Below are 11338 nucleotides of genomic sequence, written 5' to 3'. Positions count from 1 at the left end.
GATAGATAGATAGATAGATAGATAAGAGATAGATAGATAGAATATAGATAGATAGACATTAGATAGATAGATAGATAGATAGATAGATAGATAGAAGAGATAGATAAATAAATATATAGATATGAGAGATAGATTGATAGATAGAAGAAAGATGAACAGATATATATATATTAGATAGGTAGATAGATAGATAGATAGATAGATAGATATGAGATATAGATAGAAAGATGAACAGATAGATATTAGATAGATAGATAGATAGATAGATAGATAGATAGATATGAGAGATAGGTTGATAGATAGATAGAAGAAAGATGAACAGATAGATACTAGATAGATATGAGATATAGATAGAAAGATGAACAGATATATATTAGATAGATAGATAGATATGAGAGATAGATAGATAGATAGATAGATAGATAGATAGATAGATATGAGATATAGATAGATAGGAGAAAGATGAACAGATAGATATGAGATAGATAGATATGAGATTTAGATAGATATCTTGAGATATAGATAAATGAGGTAGGACGTTTAAGAAAGTGTATATCAATAAAAATAGATTTTAAGTGTATGTGGTTGAGTACAACCATGTTTACCTTTTAGCTTGAGGTTTCCTTTAGTAGAGCAGAACAGGTCCCCTCAGACTAGAATGCCTTTTATACTTTGGGAAAATCTCCTTGTAGTCTTCCTCTCTGTCCATGGTTTTGTGTGAAGGTCTGTGCTCTTCCGCTGCATTGGGATAGCTGTTGCTTGGAGTGCTTTGTTGAGTTTCACTTCTGGTTCTTTTGTTTCTACGAAATGCAACCAACTTCATAGTGTTGACCGCCAGTTTGTGGATGAGGCTGGGAGCTTCAGATTCAGAAGATGGCTTATGCTTAGTATAGAACACGATGATCGCTAGGTCTTTGTCGACTTCATGGAGAGGAACATCTCGCTTGTTTATCTTTCTTGAGTGCTCGAGCTCAGACATGTCTACAGACTGCATATCACCTTCCTCATGGTTGGTCAGTTTATGTACCCACAGACTCTGCTCTATCATCTTAGTGACATTGAAGGTCGTCCAGGAAGAATTCGGTTCATTGGTAATATTTTTCATAACTGTTCCTAAGAAAAGTTTGTTTTCACCTCTGTTGGTGTGGTAGATGTCCGCTGTAACATTGCTGGATTTTGTAAAAGGTGGAAGATGAACCTGGAGTTCAACCATTCTTAGCTCATCATTTTTGGAGATTGAAGAAAGGTCAAAAGTTAAGGACAACCGATTATTTTCCACAGTGAACTCTGAAAAGGAAAGAAGTTAAAATAAGTTGAAAAGTTAATTTACTGTATCTACAATGTTATATTTTCCCCAAAAATAATTAGAGCACAATCTCTACCCAGTTACTATGACAACCTAAACCGCAAATCTATAGTTAAGTATAATAAATCACTTATATCATTAATTATGAAATGAAGCAAAGGTAGAAAGAATAACAAAGTATACCAACAAACAGTCAGAAGATACAGGGCAAAGTTACACTATGGTACTCACTCTTTGCTGCAAGACTCTGGACGGTATCTGATCCATCCAAGATCTGATTCTCTGGCCTGTGATTGTCCTTCTTATTTCTAATGAGGTTTTGATAAAGATTAATCATGAATAAAGGTATCTTAACTCGCTGGAGACGGTTGCCGGGTCTTGGAAGAGTTTTTGGTGGATTAAAATGTCTCCCTGATATCAAGGAGATGAGCATCCAGTATAAGATGATCTGCAGAGCCTTCTTAGAAGAAGACATCTTGGTCAGTTTAGCTCAGGTTAGCTTCTGATTGCTGAACTGGTCTAGGAAGACAAATACAATCTTCAGCAATCCTTGACTTTATATACAGAGCTAGAACGTTTGCATGGCCCCTTCATAAATATGAGTCCTTGAAGCTTTTGGACCCACACATCAAAAGCTTAATGAATTGAGATCAATCATTTTAACGATTATCATGCTAATTAGACTGGAAGTGCAATGATTGGTGTCTAGCTACACAACTGGTTTCTGTTACAGGAAGATTGGGAAGCTTTGATTATTTTTGGTTTCTGGGTGTAATGAATGAACATCTGTACAAAATGTATCTATCCATCTGTCTATTTATATATCTTTATATATCTCATATCCATCTATCAAATATCTATATTTATCTATCTATCTCATATCTATCTATCTATCTATCTATCTATCTATCTGTCTATCTATCTATTATCTATTATATATCTATCTATTCAAATATCTATATTTATCTATCTATCTATCTATCTATCCATCTCATATCTATCTATCTATCTATCTATCTATCTATCTCATATCTATCTATCTATCTATTATATATCTATCTATCTGTCTATCTATCTATTCAAATATCTATATTTATCCATCTATCTATCTATCTATCTATCTATCTATCTATCCATCCATCTCATATCTATCTATCTAATATCTATCTATCTTATATCTATCTATCTATCTATCTATCTATCTATCTATCTATCTATCTATCTCATATCTAGCTATCTCATATCTATCTATCTATCTCATATCTATCTATCTATCTATCTCATATCTAGCTATCTCATATCTATCTATTATCTATCTATCTATCTATCTATCTATCTATCGATCTGTCTATCTATCTATCTATCTCATATCTATCTATCTGTCTATCTATCTATCTATCTATCTCATATCTATCTATCTATCTATCTCATATCTATCTATCTATCTATCTATCTATCTATCTATCTATCTGTCCATCTATCTATCTAAATAACTCATATCTATGTATGTATCTGTCTACAGTATCTATATACCCATCATCATCTGTCATTTATCTATCATCTATATATCTATTTCATATCTATCTATTCATTTCATATCCGTCCATCTATCTATCTACCTACCTATCTATCTATTATCTCATATTTATCTGTCTGTCTTCTATCTATCTATCTATCTATCTATTGCTCTTATATCTATCTACCTACCGATTATCTATCTATCTATCTATCATCTCATATTTATCTGTCTATCTATCTATCTCATATCTATCCATCTATATCAATTTCATATCTCTCTATCTATTCAGTTCATATCTGTCTGTCCGTCTATCTATCTATAATCTTATATTTATCTGTCTGTCAATCTACCTATCTCATATTTATCTATCTGCCTATCTATCTACAGTATCTATATATCTACCATCATCTGTCATTTATCTATCTATATATCTATTTCATATCTATCTATTTATTTCATATCTGTCCATCTATCTATCTACCTACCTATCTATTATCTATCTATCATCTCATATTTATCTGTCTGTCTGTCATCTATCTATATATCTATCTTTCTATTATCTATCTCATATCTAGCTATCTATCTATCTATCTATCTATCGATCTGTCTATCTATCTATCTCATATCTATCTATCTGTCTATCTATCTATCTATCTATCTATCTATCTATCTATCTCATATCTATCTATCTATCTATCTATCTATCGATCTGTCTATCTATCTATCTATCTCATATCTATCTATCTATCTATCTGTCCATCTATCTCATATCTATCTATCTAAATAACTCATATCTATGTATGTATCTGTCTACAGTATCTATATACCCATCATCATCTGTCATTTATCTATCATCTATATATCTATTTCATATCTATCTATTCATTTCATATCCGTCCATCTATCTATCTACCTACCTATCTATCTATTATCTCATATTTATCTGTCTGTCTTCTATCTATCTATTGCTCTTATATCTATCTACCTACCGATTATCTATCTATCTATCTATCTATCTATCTATCTATCTATCATCTCATATTTATCTGTCTATCTATCTATCTCATATCTATCCATCTATATCAATTTCATATCTCTCTATCTATTCAGTTCATATCTGTCTGTCCGTCTATCTATCTATAATCTTATATTTATCTGTCTGTCAATCTACCTATCTCATATTTATCTATCTGCCTATCTATCTACAGTATCTATATATCTACCATCATCTGTCATTTATCTATCTATATATCTATTTCATATCTATCTATTTATTTCATATCTGTCCATCTATCTATCTACCTACCTATCTATTATCTATCTATCATCTCATATTTATCTGTCTGTCTGTCATCTATCTATATATCTATCTATCTATTATCTATCTCATATCTATCCATCTATCTATCTATCTATCTATCTATCTATCTATCTATCTATCTATCTCATATCTGTCTATCTATCTATATATCTATTGATCTCATATCTGTCTTGTATTCCTTATTATTGTTATTGTGACGTTTTGTATTTAATAAATCAGTTCAAGTTGCTATAAGTAGGGATTTATAGACTGTAAGCCCTCGCGGGCCGGGCCCTCTCTCCTTCTGTACCAGTCTGTAACTTGCCTTGTCCTTGCTTATTGTCTGTATTATGTATGTGCACCCCTTCTCATATGTACAGCGCTATGGAATGAATAGCACTTTAATAATAATAATAATAATGCAAAAAGTCTGCAGTGTTTGACTGGGATTCCTTAGGCCTTCCAGATGGAATGGTTCTGACTTCTACCCTCCATCTATACAGAACATGTCCACATCCACCTTTGATGATAATCTTCATTGTAGACACATCTCACCGGTAAGGTCTGCTAGGTTACTTGGTAATCATCCCACAAGAAACAGACCTTAGTAACTAACAATTGATACCAAATTGAACTTCAAGTGGTGTTGCATTCTGTTGGACCTTTGGAGCCCTTTATTGTAACAGAGCCTCTGCCTATTGGGTCTCACCAACCCTTGGTCATAAGTGTGACATTACTTATTTTGTAATATGTTCTTTTTGGTCTTAAAACCACAAGTTGTCCTCTTTTCTTTTAACCTTCTCTTTCATATACTAATGTGTTTTAGGTCTTCTAAGTCTGTGAAGTATATAAATATGAGGACTTTTGATATGCTTCTGGTTAGAGGAGTCAGAAATGGCTGTAGGTTTCTGGTTAGATAGCTTAGTGCTTTGAAATTGGACTGATTAGAAGTATGGTTGGGAGGTGAGGTCCAAATTTTGGATCTAGATCTGTAGACTTCTAGCTATGAAACGAGTTTTCCTTCTAGTTTTTGTAAGCAGTAGATTCTTTTGACATCCCATATATCTAATTAAACCTGTTCTCCTGCTGTGGAACCAGAGGGAGGCAAAAACAATCTTCTGGATCAACGTCGGACTCGAAACATGGCAGACTCAATCAATAACTATCTACCATAATCTACAAAGGCAAATATTTCCTTTTAAACACAAATTACAACCTCCTCTGGCAGAAAGTCCCACAGTCTTACAGTAATGAATCTCCTATGATGATCAGTCTCTGTACTGACCTTTCATATGTTTGTAGCTACTAATTACATCATGTCTAATCTATTCAGGAGTATTTTGCACACAGTACTCCATATGTGGTTTGGACTAGTGATTAATATGCATGAACTGTTCTTTTCATGTGCAAGGTTGGGTTTGATGCACCCAATTATATTACTTGCCTTGGTAGCAACTGTCTGGCATTGACTGCTAAAAGAAATTTAGCCATCCATCAAAATCCTTGTCTTTTTCCTGTCTGTTTTACCATTTGTAGAAAAGAAAATTAAAGGGGTTGTTCTATCTCGGACCTTAATGGCTGAGATGGGAATAAACCCAGTAAGCACTGGCGCTTCTTAGTTGAAGTTATGGAAATGGCCACATGGCCGACGCTCCGCTGTTCCCATCACTCAACAGACATATCATGTGTCTCCATTTCTCTTGAGTAGTCTGTTGAAATATCTATTGATTTTATTTCCAGGGCCGTTTCTTCAGGATTTAGCTAAAGGTGCATTCAAAAAGCTCATTCACCTTGAATATTAGCTTTTTTTTTTAATGGATGTCGTCCGTGTGCATTCCGTATTTTGGATGGATCAGCCGGCCCCTAATAGAACAGTCTTGTCCTTGTCCGTATTGCGGACATTAATAGGACATGTTCTATTTTTTTGCGGAAACAGAATGCACACGGAGTAACTTCCTTTTTTTTTGAGGACCCATTGAAATTAATTGTTCCGCATATGGTAACAAGAAAAAAAAAAAAAGGAACGGACACAGAAAGAAAATATGTTCATGTGCATGAGCCCTCACAGTGACTAAATAAGGCTGGTTTCACACCAAATGTGAATGATCTGCTTTTCTGTTATTTTTTTAAAATCAAAAGTAGGACTGGACCCCAGCATAAGGGTGTACTGACACGACTGTATCCATTTTGCGGTCTGCAAATCGCAGATCCATAAAATACGGATGTGATCCGTCTGCACTTTTTTCCGTGGGCCCCATTCTAAAAATGCCTATTCTTTTCTGCAAAACGGACAAGATAGGACATGTGCTATAATTCGTAGAGTGGCTGCACGGATGCGGACAGCACATGGATGACCTCGTACATAATACAACCGGATACGTTCATGACGGATGCATGCAGTTGTATTATTGTAACGGAAGCGTTTTTGCAGATCCATGACGGATCCGCAAAAAACGCTAGTGTGAAAGTAGCCTTAGGCCTCATGCACACAACCGTTTTTCGGGGACCCATTAACTTCAATGGGGCCGCAAAAGATGCGGACAGCACTCTGTGTGCTGTCCGCATCCGTGGCTCCGTTCCGTGGCCCCACAAAAAAAATATAGCCTGTCCTATTCTTGTCCGTTTTGAAGACAAGAATAGCCATTTCTACAATGGGCCCCCCGTTCCGTTCGGCAAATTGCGGAAGGCACACGGGCGGCTTCCATTTTTTGCGGATCTGCGGTTTGCGGACCGCAAAAAATGGAACGGTCGTGTGCATGTAGCCTTAGACAGAAGAAAAACACTGACCTAGATTCACTGTGCCTAGAATCTGTATGAAAGTGGTGCTTATTAATGCAATTTGGTGCATCACTAAAAAGGGGTGGCGTGCAGTGGGAGGGTTGTGGCCTAAAGATGTAACATTTTGCACCAAAATTCTGGCATAAAATTATATTTCAAAGTAAGCCAACCAATAGCCGGTACAGAGTCAGAGTGAAGTGCCTGTCCCTGCTCCACATGTATCATCCAGCCTGAGCCCCTGTGATAAATCTGCTGCAGGTCAAGACCGCCGCTCCAAGGTTACGCCATCTACAGGATTAGTGAATCTGCCCCATTGTGCTGGGATCTGTTCCTGTTTGTGATTTTAAAATTGATACAGGAGAACAGATCTTCTAAACATGGTATGACCTTGCACTGCCATACAAATGATGTCCACCACTAGGTGACTCACTGCATCTGACGCATTTCGCAAAAACTTTGTTTGAGGGGTGATCTGTGAATGTAGGTGCCAGATATCTATGTCCAATACTGTCCAACAGAGTAACTTATTTGGAGCTTGACAATTACCTTTGTCCTCACAGACCCTGTTCATGGTGAATGTAGCGTCATTATTAGTTTTTTCTGTGATATTTAGTTTATTATGTAGTATATGCTTGAGGGAGTGGCACCTTCAAGTGTGAATGCGCTCCTATTTTATCTTGGGTAGCATTCCTCTGCACTTTTGCCCTTCCCATCTCATAGAGCGCCTTGATTAGGTGGTACATATGGCTGTGCTTTCTCCTCCTCCCATTGGTTGCTTGATGCACATGGAGGTGACTAGGAGCAGCACACCATATGTGCGGCGTCTGCGCTCCTGAACATAGAAGCCCAATGGCTTAGGTAGGTTTAGTGTAGGACCCGCCTGACCTGAGATTACCTTGGCGGAGATAGGTGGGCACAGATGTGTTTTGATCAAAATATAAGGGCTTGGTCCATATAGAATGCTTGCATCTATTTTGTGCATTATTACCTTTTTTTCTGTGATTTTTTTGTGATGTAGCGTCATTGCCTAACTATGCTACTCAGGGGCGGACTGGGAACTTAAAGTGGCCCTGGAAAAAACCTTAAAGTGGCCCAATGTTGTTGGCAGGACTAAATTGATTGAAGACGGGGCAACATAAGTAAACAGGGCCAACATAAGTAAACATGGCCTGCACTACCATAGTGCAGCACAAAATACTGCTGCCCTCTCCAAAGTATTCAACTGTATCATTGTCCTGAGGATGGTAATACAGTTCAGTTCAGGAGGGCAACTGCGGCCATTGAGCATCAAATCATTATGTATCTGTCCTGCGGCCATCAGGAGAGCTCAGGTGGCCACTGGGCATCGTCCCACCAGGAAATATCCCTGTAGGGTCTATGGCCAATTGGCCCCTGATGCAACTTCATCACATGGAGCAACGGGAAGGTATCCTGTGCTTAGTATGAACAAGCACTTGTGGACAAAGTGACATCACTTGAGGAGTAGGATGTGATAGCATCATGCTCCATGGGATCTGAAGAAAACAGATAGAGGTACCATAGAGGTGAATGGAGCGGCAGTGTTCATGTTTGACCTGCCGATGCATTTATTTTGGGTGTACAGGCCCGCATGCTCTTAATATTGGGTGTCCCAGCGGTAAGACCCCCACAGATCTAATAGATATCCCCTATCCTGTGGATAGAGGATAACTTCATCTAACTGGAAAACCATTTTAACTGGTTAGTAGTAATGTGGTGGTCTAGGGTAGTGAAGGGATTAACTGCCAAAAGTTTCCTTGGCATTGTCTGGTTGATATCCAAATGAAAATGGTTGATGCAAGTTTTTTGGTGGTCATGATAGGGTTACAACATTTTCCTGGTGGTCAAGTGTTCCTAATAGTTCTGTGGTTGCTGAGCTTGTGCACCCACAAAAGACAGAACATTATATTTAGGTTGTACTTAGTAAATGCAGAATCAAAAAAACATTCTTTACATGTTCTGTGGAGATTTCTGCATGCTTCCTCCTCAACATGTAGCAGAGACCTGCAAACCCTAAAGGGCTGGCTACAAGAAGTTGGGATCCATTTTTGAAATTGGAAGCTTTGATTTCCTAAGTCACACCCTTTAAAAGGGTTGGCAATTCTATCAAAATGTTTCCAAAAAGTGCAGCAACAGGACTGCAAGTGATTTATTCCTGATGATATAACAACATCTGCCCCAATGTCCTAATATTGGAAGTTCTACCGATTGTACCGGGCTCCCGTCCCGTCAGTGGAGAGGGGCACGTGGCTAGACCAGTCTATCCACAGCTTCCATCGAATAACACTATATATTATCTATTAACAACCATCATAAATTAGGGAATCCATTTTTTTATAATTTATTTTATGGTTCAATAAGATTTTATTGATATAATTATCACTTGTACTCATAAAAGAATATAATTTATTTTAGTGTCAATTTGCAAATTTAAAAAATAAATAATTGTACTTAAAAAATTCTACACTTAACCCCAAATGAAACTATAATAGAAAAAAACATAATAGTACCCAGTCCTATGTGTCCTGAAAAAAAAGTTGCAAAAGTTTTTGGGTAGTCCAACAAATAGAAAAGTTTGGACCTGCCACATTCAGAATGGAATGGTGGTAAAATCACCATACACACAACTACAGAAGTATTACAATGCATAGTACAAGCAATTGAGCTATAGCATGTTCAAGTCCCCTAAGGGGACTTAAAATAAAATGAAAAAAAAAGGGGGTAAAAGTCTACATTTAAGAAAAACACAAATATAAAAAGATTAAAAAAGCCCATTCCCCAGGACTTAAAAAAGTTACCGTATAGAAAAAGTTTACATAAAACATATAACCCCCCCACCCCCCACCCCCCAATTCACAAACAACTAGCGGTCAGATGACCAAAAAATCCCTTTAGGGGTCCTAACTTATATTTATGTAAAACTACATCCTTTATTTTTTATATTTAAAACATTCACCATAGAAAAGAAAAACAAGTGTACTTAAAACTATCAGGACGTAGCAGGGGACAATTGTCAATATTCATTGATGATAGCAGCAATGGAATCAGTGCTTTATATTGTAACACTGTTATTAATAAACACTATTTTTGAGGTGGATTGTGTGGTGTTATTATTTCACTTCGTAACCTCCACCCATTGGCACTTTTATTATATTTTTATTTTCTTTTTGCACTGTTTTATCTTACAGCATATATTGACTTGTAATATAGTTTTCCTACCTATCAATAACAGTGCCCTATGGAGACGAGGAAGGAGATATAGCAATGCTCCTGATGCTGCGGTAATTACCGCCCTTCTGACCAATCCACTACTCGCATCGCTCTGTTCTAGATACAATGTGGCCGTAAATGTATCCACTCACGGAGCTAATCTCCTTTCACACACACACAATTCACTTCACCTATTAACACACTGTCACTATAAATCTTTCCCTGCAAAAGTATAGCTGGTATAGTCCCTCTGCTATTCCCTGCCTAAAATCACACAGCAAACACTACCCCTCCCGACATGTTTCACCGCGGCTTCGTCAGGGGAGTTTGAGTTAATAGCTATTACCCCAAACTCCTCTGACGAAGCCGACATGTCGGGAGGGGTAGTGTTTGCGGTGTGATTTTAGGCAGGGAATAGCAGAGGGACTATACCAGCTATATTTTTGCAGGGAAAGATTTATCCGGCATGCCGGCAAGTGTTCCGAAATTTTGGCCGGAGAAAATACTGCAGCATGCATCAGAATGCATTAGGATAAAACGGAAGCGTTTTTTCTAGTATTGAGCCCCTGTGACCGAACTCAATACCGAAAAACTTTAAACTAGTGTGAAAGTACCCTCATAAGATGCGCCAAAATTGAACTGAAACAAACGCACTCATCAAAAAAACCTCATATATGTACAGTGTTTCATAGTTCCCATAGACTTTTAGGTAACATCTGCCAAATAAAATGCACTTCAAATATGTGTAAAAAAAAAAGCATAAAAAAAAGCGCTGCAAAAATTCTATAAAAATATTGTGACTCATTTACAAGTGATGGCATATCCTCAGGATTGGTGATCACTATCTGATCAGTGGGGGTCTGACCTGGTGCACCGCTGATCATCAGCTGTTCTATAGTGGTACTGATGCAAGAACATGCTGCTGGAACTACAAATCTCTGTCCATAGGGCAGTGGACAGAGCTGGTTACTGCAGTTATCTCCATCCACTGCACAATGGACGCAGCTGTGTAGTTCCACCAGCAGAGTTAGGGTTCATGCACACGACCATATGTATTTTGCAGTTTGAAAAACATGGATCCACAAAAGAAAAAAACGGATGACATCCATGTTACATCCGTTTTTTGTTTTTTTTTGCAGATCTATTGTAACAATGCCTGTCCTTGTCCACAAAACAGACAAGAATAGGACATGTTACATTTTTTTGC

At 37.2% G+C, this 11338-nt stretch overlaps 1 protein-coding gene across 1 annotated transcript; it reads right to left on the bottom strand.

Moving 5' to 3' along the window:
• Positions 1-625: 625 nt before the first annotated feature.
• On the bottom strand, positions 626-1781 carry LOC122925639 (nodal homolog 3-A-like). The gene is made up of 2 exons (XM_044276986.1): positions 1538-1781; positions 626-1287 (listed from the first exon to the last, which is right to left on the bottom strand). Exons 1-2 carry the CDS (start codon positions 1779-1781, stop codon positions 626-628), a joined length of 906 nt encoding a protein of 301 aa, XP_044132921.1.
• Positions 1782-11338: the final 9557 nt, after the last annotated feature.

Source organism: Bufo gargarizans, chromosome 2, assembly GCF_014858855.1.
Source record: "Bufo gargarizans isolate SCDJY-AF-19 chromosome 2, ASM1485885v1, whole genome shotgun sequence".
In the NCBI taxonomy this organism is placed as follows: domain Eukaryota; kingdom Metazoa; phylum Chordata; class Amphibia; order Anura; family Bufonidae; genus Bufo; species Bufo gargarizans.
This window is presented reverse-complemented; position numbering and strand designations above follow the sequence as displayed.

Bases quoted from the DNA above. Each gene is read 5' to 3' on its own strand.
- LOC122925639 (XM_044276986.1), bottom strand. From the start codon at position 1,781: ATGTCTTCTTCTAAGAAGGCTCTGCAGATCATCTTATACTGGATGCTC. The intron at 1,288-1,537 runs GTGAGTACCATA...TTTCCTTTTCAG, and splicing joins CCAGAGTCTTGCAGCAAAGA to AGTTCACTGTGGAAAATAAT.